Consider the following 20,159-nt stretch of genomic DNA (forward strand, 5'->3'; position numbering starts at 1 on the left):
AATGATTAAAGCAGAGATTTTTGAAATTTTGAGATATTATTTTTCGGTGATTATCAGAAATATTATCGGTAAGATGATAATTTGGCCGTATTTTACAGAAAATTGGGCCTAAAACTGCTAGAAAATCAACTTTTTGAAAAAAAAATTTGAAAATTTACCCTTTTTTCTGATTTTTTTTTTGGTCAGAGGAGGCAAAAAATACGAGAATCGACAAAAATTTTCGACAAGAAATTTGAATTTCTGCCAAATTTTTTTTTCTAAAATCTTATTGGTCTAAAATTTGACCAAAAAATTGGTCGCTTTTTCTGTCGATTCAAGCTAACAGCCCATAAAGACGACCAAATTTTATTTTTTATTTCTGCGAAATTCATCTTTTTTCTCAATTAAAGTTAAATCCATGATTAGGAAGCAGAAGAATAAGCTGGGGAATCAGCAAAAATCGCGGCCTCAATGTATCAATCGAAGATCTTCGCAGACGTTCGACGAAATTCGTCGTTTTGGGCCTTGAAGATGTCGGAAAAACAGGTAAGGTCTATTGCTATCTCTTGATCTGAGTGCTTTGTAGCGTTTGTTGTGAGATTCGTCACAAAGCGATTCATTTCCGAGTACATGTCTGACAGACATTCTTGCTACGAGCACGAGCTGACGTACACTGGCGGAGAGAAACATTACTTTGAAATCATGGATCTTTCGAATAAAGTTCTCAAAGATCCGGATAATGAAAAGGTATCCAAAAGAAAGATTTCGAAAACGAAATTTAATTTCCGAAATTTTTAGGGTATCTTTGTGAAATAACTATTTGAATCCTTATTTTGACGATTCGATAGTCAGAATTTAAGGGTATCCAGAAGTTACGAATTTATGCTCTAGAACTCTTCATAAGCTTCATTTAGATAATAAAATCTTTAGGACCCTTAAGGGTATACGGGGAGAAAACGCTGTTTGAAAATTCCGAAAATTTCGATTGCGGGGTCCTTAATATTTTCAATTTAGGGTGGAGAAGAATTCGACGACCACATAAAATGGGGCGACGCATTTCTCCTTATGTACTCAACAACCGACCGTGTCAGCTTCAACGAAGTCTCCCGACTCGCCATGACGATCAGATTGCTTCATAAAAACACGCATCCAAAGCCCATCCTGGTCCTCATCGGAACCAAGGTCGATCTTGAGCCGCAAAGAATCGTCTCTGAGCTCGAAGGAAAAAAGCTCGCGGAAAGCCTCAACGCTCGATTCTACGAAGTCAGCTCGAAAGATGACTACAACGAAGTGGCGAGAATCTTCAGAGAAAGCGCCAATGTCTGCAGGTTAAATATGGTCAAGGTAGGAAAAAGGCCCGAATCACGAGATCCATTCTTTTAAAGACGCCACTTCTGATGCGCCGAGCTTCCGCGACCGCTCTTCCTCCGAGCAGCAATGGAATGAAGTCTTTTAAATCACGTGGGAAACTCGCTTCCGTTGGAGATGAAGATTCAGAGGACTAAAGATTGCAATGACTTTATAATTTGTATATTTGTCTAAGAGCCACATTTATTTCTTGCCAGTTCAGCTTTACCTCGTTTCATCAGATGAAAATGCTCAATAAACAATACTTCTATCGCTCAATTTTTGAACCGAACTGCCCTTGAAAGAAGGAAATACAATCCAATCCTTATTTTTTTATCGGTTATCTTCCACTTACCGTAGTATATCGAAGTCCCCTGCTTGAGGTCATCTTTTGACCACGACATTAATCGCCAAGAACTGTAGTTCCTCAACAAATATTTCATTTCGACAGCTCTTCAATTTAGAAAAGGGAGAGTGTTTTTGTTCGAATATTTAATCTTATTTTCGGTTTGAATTACTGTATGAACGTCGGAATACAAGAAACAAAGCCGCGATAATGTCTTTGTGGTTAATCATTCAAAAGCAATCTCGATCTTGATTATATTTTCATTGAAAATAAGGTTAAGAAAAATCATGTTTTTTCTAAATGATCTGGCAGCAGTTTTCTTCTGGGAAAAGAAGGTTTGACCCATTTTCTCGGCTTATTCAAATGAAAAAAAAAAATAATAATTGATATGCACATGAAATTAATATTTATGAGCAAAGTCACAAGCATAAGGTAAGGTTATTTCCGTATACCGAGGAAAGGTACGATAGCTGACAGTCTGACAGTAATTTAATCCTAAATATCGAGTTAGACATTACTGTAGACTTGCCGAACTCGAATGAGACGCTCATATTCTCCACTAAAACCATTAATACGTTCCAGTCTTCTTGATGAATTGCAGTTTTCGACATTTACTCCTGACTTATTAAGGGGAAATGCATCGATTAATGCATCGACAATCTTGCGCGCTGCAAATTTGAAAGGAATGAAACAATCTATCATTCCTGTAATTATCGCTTCGAATTTAAATTCTTCCATTACAACCCTTTTTGCTTATTCATGAGTCTTTATTTGAAAAGCAATTTTCAGGCTAGATTTTTGATTATTATATTTTGGCATCATTTCAATATTTTTATGACAGTTGTTAATTACAGTAAGAAAGGCGCAGTTGTTGTCCGACAGTACCGTTAATGGAAGAATCTATTAACTACAGTAACAATCTTCAGTTTTTGTTGAGGATTTTTGATTGATCTATTCGAGTCAAAAGATATGGCGAAATCGTTGTTGACACCCTTAAGCATGTTGCTGTCGGAACATTTCAAGTCTGAGTTGCCTCATGTACTCTTGAAACTGCATCTCTCGCACTTGTTTTTCGCTAGAATGTCGCGAAGACACCACTTTTCCGTATTTATTGATGTACATCGGCCGTGTTCTTGTATGAATAAATGCATTGTTGATCATTCGATTCCTGTAAATCAGGTCGGCGCTGATGAGATTAAGGAGAACCAAGATGATATTAATAAAATTCATGTTTGAGGGTTTTTTCTTTGGAGTTTTTTCTGAGAAGTTTGATGGCAAAGCTTGGCGAAAAAGTTTAAGTACGATTTTGTTACGCTGGAATTATGTAACATTGCCAAGGTGTAAGAAATGATAAATGTCGTCGGTGGAAACAGGGAGGAAATCCAGGGCGAGAGGGCTTCAACAGCTTCTCAAAGAAAAGTTGAGAATTTAAAAGGGCATCTGTGAACTCGGAATAAAGACAATCATCGATGATTTGGTGGGATTGAAAAACCCACATCGGAATACAACTGTACTCATTTGACACTAATGACTTGATTCTCTCGACAAGAAAGTTATTCATTTTGACAAGTGTTCGGGGTCCTAAAGAGCTTGCATGTTTTCTTGCCTGTTTTAAAAGAAAACGTGTACTTTGGAACGGCTCATTGCTGGACATGGAATAAATTAATGCCCAATTATCCCAAATTTGAGTGTGCATTGAGTGACAGTTTTTGAAGAAGCTACAGTGATTTGAAATGGAATATCTGGCAGCATACAGATTTCAGTACCTTAGGTAGATAATTTGGCTGTGAAAACTTAAGGGTATCCCTAAGCTAATTCATTTTTGCTCTATAACTCCATATAAGCTACATCAAAATCGGAAAATTTGTTTTCGACTCAATGAGAATTAAGCAGGGACTTCTGTTGAAAGAACTTTATCGCCATAAGGTCAATAACATTGCCATTTTGCACGAAAAAGTTTTTCCCCGTCAACTTACAACTGTAGCTTGCCCCTTACGCTCGCGCGCCGCCTTCTTCCCCAGTCAATTAATATTCCACACTCATCATCGTTGCATTTTTTATAGCGAAACATATAAAACGGCATGTCACAGCGAGTTGCTCACTCCAACAGAAAGTTGACGAAAAAAAAAATATAAAAAAATGAAGATTTTTGGAAATTTTCTCGTCGCCGCCGTTATGGCCGGATACTCGATGCCGTTTTTGAAGAGAGGATATTCCATGCCGCTTTTTAAGCGTGGCTACTCGATGCCAATGATCAAACGAGCCCCCTGACCCGAGACGAGCTCGACCAAGCACTAGAACAAGAAAAGAGAGGATATTCGATCCCGCTCTTCAAGCGCGGCTACTCCATGCCACTCTTCAAAAGATCGCTTACCGGTAGTCAATTCGACGACGAAGAGTAGGGAAACGACTTCACGAGCTTTTCAACTTGTATTTGTGACAAAATGACTTTTTATTTGAAAACGAAAAAAAAACTGAAATAAAAATTCAAAAACACTGACAGCGTTTTTACGCATTTAATTGTCGATCACACCTTTTTTCAGCTATAGAAAAAAATAGAATAGTGACACCCTTATTTTAAGCACTCGCGATTATCAATGAAAGGGCGAATAAGGGTGTAACCCCGAAAAAAAAAAGATATAAGGGTGACACCCTTATTCGCTCTTATATTGTGAATCGCGATAAAAGTGCATAAAATAAGGGTGTCACTTTTCTATTTTTTTTTTCAAGAGGGGCGAAAATTCATTTTGAATGTCAAGGATTTTTTTTCCTGCAGAATTGGATCAGCATACCTAATTTTTTCATTTGAAAAGAGCAAAAACAAGTGTAACGAGCCAAAGTGCCAAAAAATATGCAGAAGCGGAACTCTGCTCAGCGACTTCGCAGACATCGTTGACAGTCTTCTGACACATTTTTATTTGTTCGTTGTAGTTTGACACTTGCGCCTTGTTCATTTCTTAATTATTTATAACTATCGAAAAACATTCACTAAAGCGCGATGCACTGAAAACAAGAAGGCGTCGATACTGCAAATACAGTTATTCTATCGGCGCTAATGTCTGGCCACAGGTTACAGAGAATCAACAACTTACGATTGCAAGAAAGTTTTATCGCTTCAAAAATATTATCACAATAAGTCGATTTATCCATTTTCTCTTTTCTGCAAAACAAATCGTTTTTTTAATAATGCAAGGGGGAGAAATTCACAATCAAGTTCTTGAAGAAGCCTCACTTTTTGATTACTTTGTTCGAGATTGAAGCTGTTTTAATCAAGTGGATTCAACTATTCAAAGGGATTTTTATTTGGCAAGCTCCTGTTGTTGCTCTTGAGTGGTAAAAATGCAGTTATATTCCGGTCTGCTAGTATGCAATTGAATAATTATTGATTGAAAGAAGGGAGGTGTCTTATTGAGTGACCCCCTTTTCCAGGGCGCTACAGATTCTACCAAATTTTATTATTATATAAATAAAGAAAAGTTTTCAGATGACAGCTATTTCAGTGAGCAAAATAAAGTAAGATGTGGTAATGATTCGGAAAAGACTTTGATTTTCTGCGGTATATTCATTCTTTGGTACAGTATTCTTCCTTGATTTCTTCTTTGAAAGTCTTCCCTGCAAGACGATTATCTTGACTTTCGCACCCTGGTAAAAGCATGGGTGTGCATTCGGCCCGAAATCGGGTGTCGGGCCGACCGAGGGCCGAGCCGAAACGAAAAAATCAGTGTTGGGCCGGCCGAAAGCCGAGCCGAGCCGAGGTGCCCGAAGTGCCCGAATCGGCTTCGGCTCAACTTTCGGCTCGGGCAATTTGGGCTAATTTTCGGGCATTTCCGGCAATGATTTTCGGAAAATTAATATAAATCTGAGCTCAAAAAACAACCGATTTTGAGGAAAATCGGCCAAATTTCTGATGGCAAAATTTTGGATTATCAATTTATAAGGTTATTGGTAGATATCAGTCGAAGAATCAAGCACAGATCTCTGTAAAATTCTTTCTTACTCTCTAACTTTGGCCGGGTGCCCGGTTGCCCGAAGATCGGGCCGAATTGCCCGAATGCCCGAGCCTGCCCGAACCTGCCCGAGAGAATTTCAGGTCACCAGCCGACCGAGAGCCGAGCCGAACCTGATTTGCCCGAAAAATTTGTCGGGCAGCCGAATGCCCGAGAGCCGAATGCACACCCCTGGTAAAAGACGTTTTTGAGGAAGCTTGAACTTCAGAGAATTGTAGTTGATTTTGAGACTGAACTTTGATGCTAACGGGCCATTGAAGAGTGAAGGCAGCGGATTGATTGGCAGCGTTGGACGAGACCTTGATGGTTTTTCAGGGAGAGGCGGCGGAGCATCGGCATTGTTTTCTTCGTCTTTTGGTTCTTCTTTGATGGTTATTTCCTCGGCGATTTCTTCTTTTATCGACTCAGGAAGTGGCTCACACGAGAATGGCGTGGCAATAGCTTGTTCTTCCTCTACCACCTCTTGCTTGATACAGATCTCTTCGTTTTCGACAACTTCTTCTTTTACTGATATTTCTTCTCCTTCGTTTTCTTCTTTGAGAGAGATCTCTTCATCTGCAGCATCTATTTCTTTTTCGCTCGACTGCTGAGTCGTTGCTCGAACTGCCAGAAGATGGGTTAATGATCGCGCATGATCTTCAATGGGTGAGGCTCGGAAATTTGTACTGCCCTCGTGGCAGAACTATTAATCTTGATTCGTTATCGTAGAAACTTATACGAAGCTTACCGTATTTTTTGCGGGACAACATGTTATGGCAGACATTTCCTTGTAGTCGATGCAGATCTAAGACAGGGAATTGAGGATTTTCTATTGCTTCATTTTTACCTGACAAAACAGCTTTCCATCTTTAAGGAACAACCAAGGATGTCTCTTTCTCCATTTATTAACCAAAAAAGGGACGTTGCAATTTCTGTAGTAGTCATTTTGTTGTGCCGCTGCCGACATTTGCGTCGTCGAGTCTGAGGTGTTTTTGGAAGCTTCTTCTTTTGGAGGTGGTGTTATGCGAGCGGATAAATCGTCGGATACATTCAGTGTCGCCTTCTGCAGGTTTGCATGATCTCCTCTAAGATCCACTTTATCAGCCGTTCGAATCAAGCCTGCCGCTTCGGCAACAACAATTAAATTTCCAATGGAATTTGGGCTTGGTTGCTGAGTCGCTGCTTGAACAGCGGCGAGATGAGTATGCGTTCTACCATGTTGTATGATTGATGAGGAACGGATGTTTGTGATGCCTTCGTTGGAGAACTTAAAATCTTATAACTACACGTAGCGTGACGATGAGGAAGGCTTACCTTGTTTCTTTGGTCCGAGAAAGCCTTATTAATCGCCGTATAGTCGATGCAGGCCTATTAACACAAATTACAAGATATGATTAAAACTTTTTTGTACTAAAGTCTTACCTTGCAAAAGAGCTTTCCATCTTTGAGAAACAACCAAGGATTCTTCATTTTCCATTTATTGATCAGATTCGGGATATTGCAGTTTCTGTAGTAGTCATTTTTCTGTGCCACTGCTGACATTTGTGACGCCTTATTTTCATTTTTAAACATAAAGATCTGAAAAACAGTGTTGCGGATAGATTGCTCTCAGTTTATGCGATTTAATTAGAATTAAGAATACAGAAAGAAGAAGACGGATTGAATAATGGAAAGAAGATTTTTTGTCACTGGAAAATATTGCACTCGTCGCTCAGAAGCTCTTCTACAACTTTTGATTCCACAGCTGCCCCATTTCTTCTCGCGAAATCGATCGAGACGGCGAGAGAATTCGGCTTCCATTCATGAGCATTTTCGAAAACTTGACTGTTGATAGATTCAGCTTGAAAGCCGAGTTGCTCGCCATCGTTTGGAGTTGGATCGGGAGAGGAGGAGAGATCAAGGTCGAAGATAAAAATGGCTTCTCGCTTGATGTAGAATTCGGTGTGCCAGCAGTAACGAGCCAGTTTCACAAATTTGGCATTTTTTGTGGCGTCGGGAGAGACTGATGCTTCTTCCTCGGCTTCCTGAATTTTCAATAACTTTTGATGGTATTCGGAATGACAGTGCTTCTGCAATATTGAGGAGTTCATCGAGAAATTTATTTTCAGATAATAACCCGGAAATAGCAAGCTTACATATATTTATTGATGAAAGAACGAATATAGCTTTAGAACCATTTTAAATCATCTTTAATATAAAATAACAAATCTTAATATACCAGAGGCAGAAAAGATAAACGAAATCATTTCACAGTAGTACAACTTGTACAAGTATTTGCCAAAATACTCGCTTATATTTTACTAAAAATGGCGCCAACCCCTTTCGCAGTTGTTGATTCTTATCGTTTATCTACCTTATCTTTCCAAATGATTCAGCTACGGTAAATAAAATTGAAAAGCACCTTGCCTTTCTGCATGCTATCGACAATTCAGAACAAATCAAATCGATAAGCTATTGATAATAAAGCAAAACGGGGTTTTTCTTACCTTGATCAAATTTTCTTGAACAGAGAGGCCGTAAATCATCCCTCCACCGATGGCAGTATCCAATTTGCCCGGAAAGGTGCTCTTATTCATCGCTCTCTTTCCAATCCACAGCTTCTTTTCACCCTCCATGTCAATTTTATAGACATTACAGTGCACCCCGTAGCTTTCAATGCCAAGAACTTTGCACAATGCACGTTCGATCGTAAAAAGAGCAGTTTCAGGAAATCGAGGGTCGGAGCCAAAAGGATAAACGCCGAATTCTTCATTTCTCCAGCCGATTTTGAGCCTTGATAAATTGCATTTTTCAGCGATGGAGGAGAAGTTTTCTTTTAACTTTGTCGAGAATTCTAGAGCAGCCGCGCTTCTGGATTCAAAATCATTCCCTTTCATAACAATATCTTCATTCTTTCCACAACTAGAAATCTCAAAAACCTCTGAAAAGGATTCAATAAGCGGCAGAAGCAGTTTCGGAATGAGGCCAAATCGAGTTCCAGAAGAAGTTGAAAGATAGATAACATCCTGTTGGGTGAAAATTCGCTTGGCGAGTCCGTTTTTTAAGTAATCGTCAATACAGGAAGACATCTGATTCTGACGATTTCAGTCTATAAAATCAAATATTGAATTATGAAATTGTCTTGAAGAAAAACGAGTTATCAGTATATTTTACAGCGAAAACTCATTTTGGTCAACAGATTTGAAAATAAAGTCATTTCGAATCAGCCGATCTAGCTCTAGCAAGTCATCTTCTTCTCTAAAAGCCCATCTTTAACCCTGGAAACCATCCTAAACTCACCTCAATAACCCTTTTCGAATGCAAAAATCAAGCGTAATCGCCATCGAATTCGGCTTCCACTCGCTCAAGTCATCGAAAAGCTCCAAACTTTCGTCGAGCTTGACTCTTTTGAAGTTCTGCGCTTCTCCATCATTGACGACTGGAGTGAATTTTTCAGGAAGCTTGAGGTCGAATATGTAGTTAACTTCTGGCTTGACATAGTGAGGAGTATGATAGCAGGTCTTTTGGAAGGAGACGAATTTGGCTGCCTTTGAAATAGAGGGAGGAATAGAGGCTTCTTCTTCTGCTTCTTTTACGGCGCATTCGTACAGACTAAATTTTGGCTTCTCAATTTTGGTACAATACGAGAAAGAGGTTTTCACCTTGTATTAGCAGGAAGCCCTCCAGCAGCACAATTGTCCAATAAATCGGGAAAATTTGGCTTTGTCTTTGATCTTCTGGCAACCCAGAGATGATATGCATCCCCAATCTTCGTGTAGCAATTCAAATGCGCTCCAAAAGACTTCATTCCAAAAAGTACGACCAGCGGTCTTTCCCATAGAAAAAGTGGCTTTGAAAAATCGTCGGTCAAACTTGGAACCGCCCATTTTTCATTGCGATATTTGATTTCGAAGGGTTCAACTCCATTATCGACGCAAAGAGAAGACCAAGAAGAGCGAATGTCTTCCTCAAAACGATCGAAAAAGGACTGAAGGTTTCCGGATATTTCTAGCCTGGTTCCGCAAGAAGAGGCAGATGAATTCGGGCGAGCAAGGACGATGGGGAGGAATTTTCTATGAAGAAACCCGAAATCTTGGCCTAAGAGGTTCAAAAATGAGAGAAGAATATGGAGATCTGGAAACTAGACTATGAACCTGCACTCTTTTGAAACTGCATGCCAAATAATCGTATCCTCCTTTTTGTGAATTCTATTGTTCAGCTGATCTCTTAGAAACTGCTTGATTCTCCTGATTCTATCTACCCTTGCCATTCTTACAAAAACGCGTTGAAGATTTGAGTTTTTAAAGCTGTTTTTATCTTTAATTTGAATCAAGAAAGATATCAATAAAATCTGACATGTGTAAAATTGAAAGAATCATGAACTGAATAATATGATGAATCAAAGGCAATCAGTTAGATCGGACAAATGAAGAAAAAGTTCATGCGATTATTCTTTTCCAAGACGATTGATGTAATTGGCAAAGACCTCCATTCCCTTCGTGTAATTGATTCGGTTGAGCTTTTCGTTCTGTGAGTGAGCTCCGTCGTCGCAAGATCCCATCGGCAGAAGGAGGACGGACTTTTTCGTGACTTCTTCGAAAACGAGCGTGACTAAAAGTGACGTTTCAGAGTAATTTCTGATTAAATCTTTAATCAGCCCAGTTTTTGGTTTTTATTATTCTACACATTTTCTTACTTGGAATGGAGCCACCTTCTCTTGTCAAATCCGGCTTGACACCCCAAACATCGGTGACCGCGTTGATAGCTGCTTGAAAGTTGGGAGTGCTCGTTTCCGCTTTCCATGGGCGCCCGGGTTTCTTTGCAAGATAGCACTTGACCTCGTTCTGAGTGCCTAGAGATTCATGAACCTTCATGACATGCGATACGACGGCCTTTTCCACGTGGTCGAACGTCATCGACGGAACGAGGCGAATCGAGAATTTTCCAATTACTTTTCCCGGAATCACGGTTTTCTCGCCTGGCTCAGCAAAAGCGCCCTAAAATATCATTTTCACTGAATGATTGACGACAGTCAATTTTTACCTGCCAGCCATGAACAGAAAGAGTAGGGAAACGCCATCTTCTCATCAAAAGATCTGCTTTGTTGTCTTCTGTAAGCTTGGCAGCAGCAAGATCGCCTCGGAAATCTTCGATGCTGAAGTCGATTGTTTTGTACGTTTCGAGCTCTTCATCAGTTACTGGATCAACCTGAAAACTTGTATGAAAACTTAAGGGTATGGTACGCGCACAGGGTCAAGTCTCAGAATCGGTTTTTGACCAAATATTCTGAATCCCCATGAAATTCTGACCAAAAAACTCCATATGAGTATTAACTCTATCTCAACCCATTTTTCCACAAATGAAATTAAAAGTGGCGAAAATTAGTGCATTTTGGCTAAAAGGCGGAAATTATAAAATTTTTACTATTTTTGGTCGTTATGATAGGGTGTCATATGATACCTTTTTGGAAAGCTCACGTTCAGGACATTTATTTGCGATAAATACGGCGCCTTTTGGGCTATGCCCGCAAGGCAATTCACAGAGCCAAAGGGACGAAAAATAGGTACCTTCGTACTTTAAAATTTTTTACATAAAAAATTTTAACCAATTGAAAAAAGCTCGTGTAATTTTTAAGATAAGCGTCTGAACTTTACTATAAAAAAGTATTGGAGGGGTTTTCTATCGTAACTTCAGAGGAGTGTTTCTCTTCATATAGGCTTATTTCGCGTATTTTGACCGAGACGACAACTTTGAGCCACCCGCACGTGAGTTCTTTGTTGGAATTTAGGAAAAAGCTCGTGTAAATCAGAAGATCTAAGATCGAACTTCATCTTAAGCTATTGTACACTCTCCCAGCATTGACAGGGTCAGAGAAGTGTTCCTCTGCTTTGGGCCTCCGCGCGTACCATAGCCTTAAATAATGAAATTATCGTATTGATTTTCCCATTTCTATTTTATGCGTCTTTCTTCCGAGCTTGTGAATCATTTTTTACAACGAATCTGAAAACATACGCTCAATTTGTGAACCCCCACTTTTCCTCTATTTATGGCTTTCGAATCTCACCTGATCCATAACTCCCGGAACCTTGATCTTCCCATTCGGTTCGACCATCGAGGCAAAAATATGCGACAATTCAACGGTAGCTTCATGAACACTTCCGCCAAAGACGCCCGAATGCAGATCCTGCTTGGCGCAAACAACTTCAATATAGAAATACATCTGTCCTCTTAGCCCGTAGGTCACGCATGGCTTTGACTTGCCAAGAAAGTAGTTGTCCGAAATGCAAACCCAGTCGACATTTGTTTCGAAAAAGTCGGGCCTGCCGCGCACGACACCTTCCAAGTTCACAGAGCCGGACTCTTCCATCCCTTCCAAGCAAAATTTGATGTTGATTGGGATCTCTGTGTTCGTCTTTTGGTAACTCTCGATGACATTGACCCAGCCAAGGACGGGGCCTTTGTCGTCGGTACTTCCTCGGCCAAACATCTTCCCGTCTTTTTCTGTGAGAACAAATGGGTCTGTATCCCAGCCATCAGATTTCAAAGCGGGCTGAAGAAAAATTAAAAATCCAATTCCAAATCAAATTTGAAAACCAACCTGAACATCCATGTGGCCATAAATCAGAAGAGTCTTCTTCTTCGGGTCTTCTCCCAATTTCCCAAGGATAACCGGCGGAAGAGGTCGAGTAACTCCATCGTGCATCTTCTGAGTTCCAATGTCGACCATTTCCGTTGTGGCGCCGATCGTATGGAGTAGCTTCTGCGCAGGGCTGCCCAATCGGACAAAAAATCTTGGTCTCGGCGATCCGATTCCGATCCGATCCGATCCGAACCTCATCCGATCCGACCGATTTCCGATCCGATTACCGATTCCGATCGGATTTTCCAATTCCGATCGGAAAAACATGTCCGATCGGAAAATTTTCCGATCGGAAAAATCAAGGAAGATTTTCAATTTTCAAAAAGTGGCAGTTTATTCAATAGTGTTCATGGCGACAGTAGAAACAGGTTTTTTATACTGCTGCAAAATGGTGGAGCACTTTTGACTGAAAGAGAATGTTCGTTTATGTATAATCTGAGATTTTCGAAAGATTATCTCAAGAGGAAGGCCAAATCGACAAAAATTGTACACTTCGTTTTACGGGGTTCTTTAGGTAGCTTCGGCTATAGGGGTTAAACTCAACATTTTTTAGTTCTCTTTTTTGTATCTTTTTAGAGAAAGGTGTGTAGTGTGTTAAATAAGCTTTTGGTGCCTTCAACATCACTGGTGGTGGAGCAATGACGTCATGAATCCGGAATTTCCGATTGGTCATAAAAATGGGGGACATAATAAAATTGAAAAGTGCTTACAATCTATATAGATCTGCAATTTCATCACTTAGAGTTGTTCCTTACATCAATATCAAGCATTCTTGATATGTTTGGCGCAAACACCAGTGTTTTTGGTGGAGTAATGACGTCATCAAGATTTTTTCCTATGATTATAGTGTATTTTTGAGCAGCTGATTAATCCACCGCCAGTTATGGTGTTGACACCAAAAGCTTATTTAACACACTACAGACACTCCCCAACTTGGTGCAAAAGAGAGAATTGAAAAATCTTGACTCTAACACCTCCACCAATTAGGAGCAGAATAAAGAAAAAATAAGTCTAGAAAAAAGCCTATGTGAATAAAGTCCCTGGCCTATGTGAATTAAGTCCCTGGCGCCATCTTTGGTAGCTTTTTAGTGGTTCGATCCGACGGGGATCCGAATTTTCCGATCGGAAATTCCGATCCGATTTTACCGATCGGAACCGATTTTCCCGATCGGACATGACAAAAATTTTCTCATCCGATCCGACCGATTACCGATCCGATTCCGATCGGATCGGATTTCCGATCGGATTCCGATCCGATTGGGCAGCCCTGCTTCTGCGTCTCGTGCATTTGCCGAATGCACTCATCTCGATGATCTGGGGAGCCAGAAATGGAAGCGATAGAAACTGCTTCTGCTAGTCTATCGACCCACTTTTGCTCGTTTTCTTTCAGGTGATTTATAACAGCCTCCATTTTTCCAGTCTAAAAATTGTGAAGTTAAAGTTTGATCATGAAAATGGCAAATTATCTTTGATAAATTAAAAGAAAGAATGAACTGTAATCATCAGTAACATGTAAATCAGAACGTTGAAAGATTGGAATCCGTAGGAGAAAAAGATTTTTGACTAATATAGACTAAATAAAGACTATTCTTTGCCCAGCCGGTGGATGTAGTTGGCAAAGACTTTCATGCCATTTGTGTAGTTGATTTTGTTGAGCTTTTCGTTTTGGGAATGAGCTCCATCGTCGCTGGAGCCCATCGGGAGGAGTAGAACTGATCGACCCGTTACTTCTTCGAAGACCAAAGTGACTGAAGATAAAATTAAGGTGATGTGTTTTAAAATAAGGCGAGAGAACTAGGAGCATTTCAAAAAATGAAACATTTCGTCGGCAGGCGAAACCGTAAGAGATGTAATTGCACATGTGCAGTAAAACTAAGGTAATTGCATATATGCAATTACTTAATAAAATGTTATGTATCATTTTGACGATGCTAACGAGACAAATGCGATCTTGATTTATCGAAATTAACAGTCACTTATGGTTAGGCTTATTTTAGGAAAAAATTGTCCGTTTTTCGACCTTCACTTATCTTCACCATTTTTTGTCCATTCGGGTTAATTTTTCAAACATTTTTTTCTAGAATTCTGTACCTCGTACAGTATTCTAACCTCGATATTCGTCTTTTTTGACCTTGATTTACCCAAGAGGGGACAGAAATTTGAATTCATGAAGATATTTAGAAGGACATTTTTTCTAAAATAAGCCTACTTATGGTGTTTGTAAGAAACGCAAAACTTACTTGGAATAGAACATCCCTCTCTTGTCAAATCCGGCTTGACACCCCAGACATCCTCGACAGCCTTAATCGCCGCCTGATAATTTGGAGTGGTGGTCTCCGCCTTCCAGGGCTTTCCGGGCCCCTTCGCCAAATAGCACTTGACTTGATTCCCAGTGCCAAGCTTGGCGTGAACCGCTTCGATGTGATCCTTGACGCACTTTTCAACGTGATCGAAGCTCATCGATGGGACCAGTCGGATCGAGAATTTGCCGATAACTTTTCCCGGAATGACGGTTTTCTCTCCTGGCTCGGCAAAGGCGCCCTGGATTCCATGGATCGAGAGAGAAGGCTCTCTCCATCGTCGCATCAGTAGTTTTGCCTAAGAACATATGTTTATACGTATTCTTTTACTTTCTTCTGAATCTTACCTTACTTTCTTCAGTCAGTTTATTCGTCCCAACATCAGCCTGATAGGCGCCCATATCAAAGTCAATGTCTGCATAAGTTTTCATCTCTTCTTCAGTCAAATCATCAACTTCTTTTCCAACACCGTCGATCAATATCTTCCCTTGAAAAAACCGGTCTAAAGGAAAACAGATCTCTGTAGTGCGTACCTTTGACATCGACCAAACTTGAGAAAATATGGGAAAGTTCAACGGTAGCTTCGTGAACGCTACCGCCAAAGACGCCAGAGTGAAGATCTTGTTTTGCGCAAATGACTTCGAGGTAGAAATACATGCAGCCTCTTTCATGAGTTTTCCAAATCAACTCCTGCTATGATCTTTTATGAAGATGAACTCATTCCTGAGGCCGTAGGTCACACATGGTTTGGTCTTTCCAAGGAAGTAATTGTCAGAAATGCAGACCCAATCAACATTCGTCTTGAAAAAGTCATCCCTCTTTCTAACAAGCTCTTCAAGTCCAACTGAACCTGATTCTTCCATTCCTTCGAGGCAGAATTTGATATTAATCGGAATCTCCGTGTTCGTCTTTTGAAAACTCTCGATGACATTGACCCAGCCGAGGACTGGTCCCTTATCGTCCGTGCTTCCTCGGCCGTACATCTTTCCATCTTTTTCTGTGAGCACAAAAGGGTCGGTATCCCATCCGTCGGATCTAAGAGCCGGTTGGACATCTAGATGGCCGTAGATAAGTAGAGTCTTCTTGTTTGGGTCGTCTCCGAGTTTGGCGAGAATGACGGGCGGAAGAGGGTGACTTTTACCATCGTGCATCGTGTGAGATCCTGAAATTAAGGTCTCTATTTTCGGTCGACGATTTCATACCTAAATCGACGATTTCGGTAGAGCAACCGAGTTCCTTGAGCATTTTATCCGCAACATGCATCTGCTCAATCGTCTGTGGCCGATTGTCTGGTGAGCAAGAAATTGAAGCAATGGCGACATTCTGGGAAAGTCTCTCCACCCATTTCTTCTCATTGGCGTCGAGGAATTCGATCACTTTGTCCATCTTTCTCTAAATTGAAATTCGTTAAAATGGGGTGAGGATCATCGTTCCGCTGGGAGTTTCTTCTTTTTGTTGATAATTCAGCAAATACGCCCCTGTCGCAAATAAATATTTGAACGAAAATTAAATCTTCCGATTTTCTACCTAATCGGTATAAAAGAAAAAAAGAAAGAAACTCTGTATGATTCCGACGAAAATCTCACTTTTTCTAGCGAGCGCTTATTTGACAAGTGCTCCGAGAATCCCTCTCCCACCTGTCCAACCTCTTTTCCGGGCTCCACTTATTCACGTATAAAAACCAACCCAGTTCAAATCGTCCAAAACTCAAAGTTCAAAAAAGAGACAAAATTCCGTGATGAAGATTTGTACAAATTTAGCTTCGCTTTCATTCGTCTTCGCCACTCCGGGGACATTTCCGTGGATCGAGGACAACGGGATTGATATTCAACAGGGATCGAGGGGAATAATAAGTATGAGGGGCTTATTTGTTCTAAGATAATGATGATTTTAAAATTAGATTTGCCGATTTATGAGTACGAGTACGAAGAAGATAATTCAACTTCAAATGAACGAGGAGCTATTCAGGTAAATTTAGATAGGACGATTAAGAAAGTTAGAGGGAAAATTTCAGCCTGATGCGAAATTGAACAAAATGATTGCCAATGCAAGGGACTGGATCGAGGCGTACGCAAAAGATTATCGAAAGAAAGAAAAACTCATCAAAGTTGTGGACAAGTAAGTTCCCTATTTTTAAAAATTTAAACACAAAAAAATCAAGGATCGATGTCAAATTCAACAACGCTCTCAAAGCAAAACTATGCGCGTATCCCGAAAACTCCCGAAGCTTGGGCGAGTTCGAACGATTCGAAGACGACTACTACGAGTTTGAAATCGAGGAAGCAATGGAAGAGGATTCTGACCCGACTGGCAGCGCGTTGATTTTGGCGAGAGGGAAGAAAAAAATTGACCCGATTGAAAAGGCGTTGAAATTCAAGAAAGGACTTGACAGGTAAAATGATGACCTTTTTTTTGCCTTAAAAAATAATTTTAAATTAAGATGGAGAAACAACTACATCAACCAAGACTGCGAAAAAGCTGTCCGCCTCCCCACTTTATCCCAAAAACTCTACCTTACCTTCGAAACCGCAATTATTTCTCAAAAATCATCGAAAGCCGACTACCGACTCCACAAAAGACAACGCAAATTATCCGTCATCGAGCCTTCTTTCTGAGAAAATCCGAAAGAAACAGCCTTTTTCTAATGCTTCGTCAGTCGAATTGACTACCACTAGTATTGACTCTTTCTTTTGTCCAAAAAATGTAATAAAAATCCCGAAGATCTTTTGTAATAAAAAAGTGGCTCAAAAACCGAGTTTTAATTTTTGAATGGCGAGGAAAATCGAGAATTTTGAAGAGTTCAATGAGATTTTCGTCAACAAGGAAGGAAAAGGAGGAATTCGAGTGCTATTTATAAGCGCTACTGGTTGCGGAATCTGCAAGAATCTTGAAAAAAGACTTCCAGCAACGGATTTACAAGGCGGCTTTTTCTAAAAACGAAGCCGCTGAGAATTTAAATAATATTAAAATGGTGGTTTTCGCGAAGCCGCTCCGCGGCTACTTTCTTATAAAAGGCGCTATAGCGGTATTTAATAACAACTCTCGAGATTCTTAAGCCCCGAGCGGCTTTCTCAAATCAACTGAAAGATGAGAAAATTGTAAATCAAAACTAAAGAACTAATCAAAGAATTCCCCGCTGTAAAATTCTACCGCGCGAATGTGGGAAACATAAAAGAACTAAAAGATCTGGTCTGGAGCCTGAATTCTCAATCCTATCTCGCCTGGCCTTTTTGGTTAATAAAAGAAGAAAACAAGGAAGAATTCACGATCGCAGAATCCTGCGCCGTCATTTTGAGAATAAGAAATCACCTGCGAAATATTCAACTTTGAAATAAAAATTTTTTTTTCTGAATTTTTATTGAACATCGAAGGAAAAATGGTGCAGTAAACAGAAGAGAAGGAGAGAGAGAGGATAAAAACGAATTTTCTAAAAAGAGAAGTTTTGAATCTGGCTTAGATAGCCCATTTCAAAGCAGTCTTTTTGAATGACTGAAGCAGAGAAAAATAGAATAAGTTAGAAATAGAAATTCACTGGTCAGTTCTTGATAAGAAAATTCGACTACTCGGAATAGGGCGAATTAGAGCAAAGAATATGTTCGAAAACAAGGTCAAAAGGGGATAAAGTGCTTATTTTTCTAAATTGATTCTTTGCAATAATATTAGTGATAAAATAATATTCAATATTATTCAGGATGATGGAAAAAAGATGTTATAAAAAGGGGGGAAATAAAAACTGAAAAAGATGAAGAGAGAAAATTAAACGCAAGCTGGGAGATGAAAAAAAATGAGAGAGAATGGGAACGATTTCGAATAATCTCTCTAGAATTTTGTTTGGAGGTGCTGGTGGCGGTGGCAGGGCGACAAAACAAGAAATTCTTTCAATTGTTTCTAGAGTCGGATGAATTACATTGCTTTCGGCTTTGTTGATACGCTTTCTGAAGGAAATACGGTTAGTTACCGTTAACTTAGGCGGGGCCCCTAGGCGGTCCTGTGTACAAAACCTGAGTCAGGGTCTGACTAAGGGTCTGAAGGGGCTAAAAGGAAAAGCCGCGAAGCGGCTTATTTAAAAACGAAGCCGCTACGCAGCTTTTCTTTTTCATACATTCAGACCCTTAGTCAGGGGCCCTGACTCAGGTTTTCCACAACCCGTCTGAAATTACCTGTACGATTGCGGCTGCGGTAAATTTCGCGCGCATTGTGAGGTCGAATCTCGACGAGTTTGTTTGAGGCAGATCGAATGAAGATTGAAGGTGACTCGCAGACTGAGTAAGTTCGTCTTCGCGACTTCTTTTTCTCCTTGGCCGGGATGGCGCCGGGCACTGGGGCTTCTTCTTCGACGATTTCGAATTCCATCTCTTCGAGGGAGAGGTCTAAGCTCATTGCTCAAAAAAGATTTCTAAGAAAAAAAGTACAGGAATTTGTACTGACGCGTCAGCTTGTTCAAATAAAGAGGGGATGAACGTTCATCGTTTTAAATTGGTGATTGAAAATAAACATAGACTTGAATTTAGCCAAGACACTGTTCTCAAGAGGGGTGTGACTCGTGAGCGGAAAAAGGGTTGAAATTGATGTCTCGTGACTTTGAGTCGCCTGAAAAGGGCGATTCTAGAGCTAGCGATAGGTTCGGCAGCAGATGAAAAAATAACCTGACTCAGGATTTTAAACTGAAGCCGCAAAGAATTTAAACGGCCCGCGGCTTTCGTAAATCCTGACTCAGGCTTTCAAAAAATCAAAAGTTCAAGAACAAAACTCAAATTGACGCAAGGGAAAAGCAAATTTACGCAAATTTGAACTTGCTGAATTTGTTCCTTTTTAACCATTTTGGGATGATGAAAATTATTTTGAGCAATTTCCTGATAGATCTTCTTCAAAGCTGCTGGAGAGGGACATTTTTTGGTTTTTTACGAAATCCAATTTCAAGTCTGAAAAGAAAATTATTAATTTCGAGCCAGTTAAAGCGATTTATTTATTATTCTACGAGAATTAGATAATAATCAGACTATTGAATCATTTTATCTTAATTTATCAGTAAGTTTCATATGTATTTATCTCTTTAAAGTTTTCATAGAAAAAGTTCTCTATCTCTCTTCATATTTTATCTCTCTTCCGGAAGAAATTTTAAACTCAGGAAATCTTTTTAGGGCTTCATTTTGTAAAAATAGAATTTTGAGTCGAACTTTTTTTCGACTCGATTTTCGCGTCTGAAGTCTGGGAGCACAGCAGAGTCAAGAAAAAATGAAAAGAGACGATTTTCGACCAATGGGCGCGCGCCGAACGAACCAAGCTAAGAACAGTAAAAATTCAAAACACGTTTTTATTTTCGAAGGTATCAGCAAATTTGAAATAAAGAAGAAGGTGGGGCCACCCTTAGGTCAAATGAGAGCGTCACGAGATCTCGCTGCTCTCGTCGAATTGCCGGATTTGGCGAGTTCGCGCGAATTTTTTGATGAAATTGCAGTTTTTACTCGAAAATATAAATATTTTTTACATTTTTGCCGGGTCTGAATCATTTTCCACGAGTTCATTACGAACTTTTTCGATGAAAAATGTACAGGGAAATACAAAAATCGTCAATTTTGACC

At 39.9% G+C, this 20,159-nt stretch overlaps 7 protein-coding genes and 1 long non-coding RNA gene across 10 annotated transcripts; 2 read left to right on the forward strand and 6 right to left on the reverse strand.

The window, feature by feature from the left end:
* Position 1: 1 nt before the first annotated feature.
* On the forward strand, positions 2 to 1,593 carry LOC145711630 (ras-related and estrogen-regulated growth inhibitor-like). The gene is made up of 5 exons (XM_081789318.1): positions 2 to 68; positions 406 to 525; positions 566 to 726; positions 994 to 1,323; positions 1,365 to 1,593. The coding sequence occupies exons 1-5, from the start codon at positions 2 to 4 to the stop codon at positions 1,482 to 1,484; spliced, it is 798 nt and encodes a 265-aa protein (XP_081645444.1). The 3' UTR covers positions 1,485 to 1,593.
* Positions 1,594 to 5,106: 3,513 nt separating this feature from the next.
* Positions 5,107 to 7,285, reverse strand: LOC145711266 (uncharacterized). Its single transcript, XM_081788988.1, has 5 exons — positions 7,081 to 7,285; positions 6,973 to 7,026; positions 6,506 to 6,925; positions 6,407 to 6,463; positions 5,107 to 6,361 (listed from the first exon to the last, which is right to left on the reverse strand). The coding sequence occupies exons 1-5, from the start codon at positions 7,228 to 7,230 to the stop codon at positions 5,759 to 5,761; spliced, it is 1,284 nt and encodes a 427-aa protein (XP_081645114.1). The 5' UTR covers positions 7,231 to 7,285; the 3' UTR covers positions 5,107 to 5,758.
* Positions 7,286 to 7,343: 58 nt separating this feature from the next.
* On the reverse strand, positions 7,344 to 8,534 carry LOC145711631 (uncharacterized). Its single transcript, XM_081789319.1, has 2 exons — positions 8,145 to 8,534; positions 7,344 to 7,682 (listed from the first exon to the last, which is right to left on the reverse strand). The coding sequence occupies exons 1-2, from the start codon at positions 8,532 to 8,534 to the stop codon at positions 7,344 to 7,346; spliced, it is 729 nt and encodes a 242-aa protein (XP_081645445.1).
* LOC145711269 (uncharacterized) lies at positions 8,412 to 9,598 on the reverse strand. 3 transcript variants are annotated; one of them, XR_014135145.1, is made up of 4 exons: positions 9,300 to 9,598; positions 8,938 to 9,249; positions 8,577 to 8,746; positions 8,412 to 8,527 (listed from the first exon to the last, which is right to left on the reverse strand). XR_014135145.1 is itself a non-coding variant. In XM_081788992.1 (3 exons), exons 1-3 carry the CDS (start codon positions 9,443 to 9,445, stop codon positions 8,710 to 8,712), a joined length of 495 nt encoding a protein of 164 aa, XP_081645118.1. In that variant the 5' UTR covers positions 9,446 to 9,598; the 3' UTR covers positions 8,576 to 8,709. The 3 variants fall into 3 exon arrangements, 2 of the variants coding, with proteins under 2 accessions (XP_081645118.1, XP_081645117.1); XM_081788992.1 differs by lacking the exon at positions 8,412 to 8,527 and having other exon boundaries at positions 8,576 to 8,746; XM_081788991.1 differs by lacking the exons at positions 8,412 to 8,527; positions 8,577 to 8,746 and adding an exon at positions 8,775 to 8,895.
* Positions 9,599 to 9,933: 335 nt separating this feature from the next.
* On the reverse strand, positions 9,934 to 12,490 carry LOC145711265 (cytosolic non-specific dipeptidase-like). The gene is made up of 5 exons (XM_081788987.1): positions 12,236 to 12,490; positions 11,702 to 12,187; positions 10,681 to 10,845; positions 10,334 to 10,634; positions 9,934 to 10,248 (listed from the first exon to the last, which is right to left on the reverse strand). Exons 1-5 carry the CDS (start codon positions 12,473 to 12,475, stop codon positions 10,085 to 10,087), a joined length of 1,356 nt encoding a protein of 451 aa, XP_081645113.1. The 5' UTR covers positions 12,476 to 12,490; the 3' UTR covers positions 9,934 to 10,084.
* A 1,332-nt stretch (positions 12,491 to 13,822) lies between these two features.
* On the reverse strand, positions 13,823 to 16,001 carry LOC145704012 (cytosolic non-specific dipeptidase-like). Its single transcript, XM_081781436.1, has 6 exons — positions 15,780 to 16,001; positions 15,301 to 15,739; positions 15,111 to 15,241; positions 14,925 to 15,064; positions 14,518 to 14,875; positions 13,823 to 14,025 (listed from the first exon to the last, which is right to left on the reverse strand). The coding sequence occupies exons 1-6, from the start codon at positions 15,961 to 15,963 to the stop codon at positions 13,862 to 13,864; spliced, it is 1,416 nt and encodes a 471-aa protein (XP_081637562.1). The 5' UTR covers positions 15,964 to 16,001; the 3' UTR covers positions 13,823 to 13,861.
* A 297-nt stretch (positions 16,002 to 16,298) lies between these two features.
* LOC145704021 (uncharacterized) lies at positions 16,299 to 17,309 on the forward strand. Its single transcript, XM_081781448.1, has 5 exons — positions 16,299 to 16,430; positions 16,478 to 16,545; positions 16,592 to 16,695; positions 16,739 to 16,969; positions 17,018 to 17,309. The coding sequence occupies exons 1-5, from the start codon at positions 16,316 to 16,318 to the stop codon at positions 17,190 to 17,192; spliced, it is 693 nt and encodes a 230-aa protein (XP_081637574.1). The 5' UTR covers positions 16,299 to 16,315; the 3' UTR covers positions 17,193 to 17,309.
* A 1,078-nt stretch (positions 17,310 to 18,387) lies between these two features.
* LOC145697095 (uncharacterized) lies at positions 18,388 to 19,512 on the reverse strand. The gene is made up of 3 exons (XR_014133850.1): positions 19,431 to 19,512; positions 18,738 to 18,947; positions 18,388 to 18,512 (listed from the first exon to the last, which is right to left on the reverse strand). It is a non-coding gene; the product is annotated as an uncharacterized LOC145697095 (long non-coding RNA).
* Between the last annotated feature and the right edge of the window lie 647 nt (positions 19,513 to 20,159).

Source organism: Oikopleura dioica, chromosome 1 (genome assembly GCF_907165135.1).
Source record: "Oikopleura dioica chromosome 1, OKI2018_I68_1.0, whole genome shotgun sequence".
In the NCBI taxonomy this organism is placed as follows: domain Eukaryota; kingdom Metazoa; phylum Chordata; class Appendicularia; order Copelata; family Oikopleuridae; genus Oikopleura; species Oikopleura dioica.

Excerpts from the sequence above, each read along its gene's own strand:
- LOC145711630 (XM_081789318.1), top strand. The coding sequence starts at position 2 with ATGATTAAAGCAGAGATTTTTGAAATTTTGAGATATTATTTTTCGGTG. Across the intron at positions 69-405 it reads GATTATCAGAAATATTATCG|GAAGCAGAAGAATAAGCTGG; the intron begins GTAAGATGATAA and ends ATCCATGATTAG. Across the intron at positions 526-565 it reads TGAAGATGTCGGAAAAACAG|CGTTTGTTGTGAGATTCGTC; the intron begins GTAAGGTCTATT and ends AGTGCTTTGTAG.
- LOC145711266 (XM_081788988.1), bottom strand. The coding sequence starts at position 7,230 with ATGTTTAAAAATGAAAATAAGGCGTCACAAATGTCAGCAGTGGCACAG. Across the intron at positions 7,027-7,080 it reads ATGGAAAGCTCTTTTGCAAG|GCCTGCATCGACTATACGGC; the intron begins GTAAGACTTTAG and ends TTGTGTTAATAG. Across the intron at positions 6,362-6,406 it reads GTTGTCCCGCAAAAAATACG|TTCTGCCACGAGGGCAGTAC; the intron begins GTAAGCTTCGTA and ends CAAGATTAATAG.
- LOC145711631 (XM_081789319.1), bottom strand. The coding sequence starts at position 8,534 with ATGAAAGGGAATGATTTTGAATCCAGAAGCGCGGCTGCTCTAGAATTC. Across the intron at positions 7,683-8,144 it reads TTCAAGAAAATTTGATCAAG|GAAGCCGAGGAAGAAGCATC; the intron begins GTAAGAAAAACC and ends TTGAAAATTCAG.
- LOC145711269 (XM_081788991.1), bottom strand. The coding sequence starts at position 9,445 with ATGAAGTCTTTTGGAGCGCATTTGAATTGCTACACGAAGATTGGGGAT. Across the intron at positions 9,250-9,299 it reads GGGCTTCCTGCTAATACAAG|TCTGTACGAATGCGCCGTAA; the intron begins GTGAAAACCTCT and ends GCCAAAATTTAG. Across the intron at positions 8,896-8,937 it reads ATTCGAAAAGGGTTATTGAG|AGAAGAAGATGACTTGCTAG; the intron begins GTGAGTTTAGGA and ends ATGGGCTTTTAG.
- LOC145711265 (XM_081788987.1), bottom strand. The coding sequence starts at position 12,475 with ATGAGGTTCGGATCGGATCGGATCGGAATCGGATCGCCGAGACCAAGA. Across the intron at positions 12,188-12,235 it reads ATGGCCACATGGATGTTCAG|CCCGCTTTGAAATCTGATGG; the intron begins GTTGGTTTTCAA and ends ATTTTTCTTCAG. Across the intron at positions 10,846-11,701 it reads TTCCGGGAGTTATGGATCAG|GTTGATCCAGTAACTGATGA; the intron begins GTGAGATTCGAA and ends ACAAGTTTTCAG.
- LOC145704012 (XM_081781436.1), bottom strand. The coding sequence starts at position 15,963 with ATGGACAAAGTGATCGAATTCCTCGACGCCAATGAGAAGAAATGGGTG. Across the intron at positions 15,740-15,779 it reads TACCGAAATCGTCGATTTAG|GATCTCACACGATGCACGAT; the intron begins GTATGAAATCGT and ends CCTTAATTTCAG. Across the intron at positions 15,065-15,110 it reads AAGTTTGGTCGATGTCAAAG|GGAAGATATTGATCGACGGT; the intron begins GTACGCACTACA and ends GGTTTTTTCAAG.
- LOC145704021 (XM_081781448.1), top strand. The coding sequence starts at position 16,316 with ATGAAGATTTGTACAAATTTAGCTTCGCTTTCATTCGTCTTCGCCACT. Across the intron at positions 16,696-16,738 it reads CTCATCAAAGTTGTGGACAA|GATCGATGTCAAATTCAACA; the intron begins GTAAGTTCCCTA and ends AAAAAAATCAAG. Across the intron at positions 16,970-17,017 it reads TTCAAGAAAGGACTTGACAG|ATGGAGAAACAACTACATCA; the intron begins GTAAAATGATGA and ends TTTTAAATTAAG.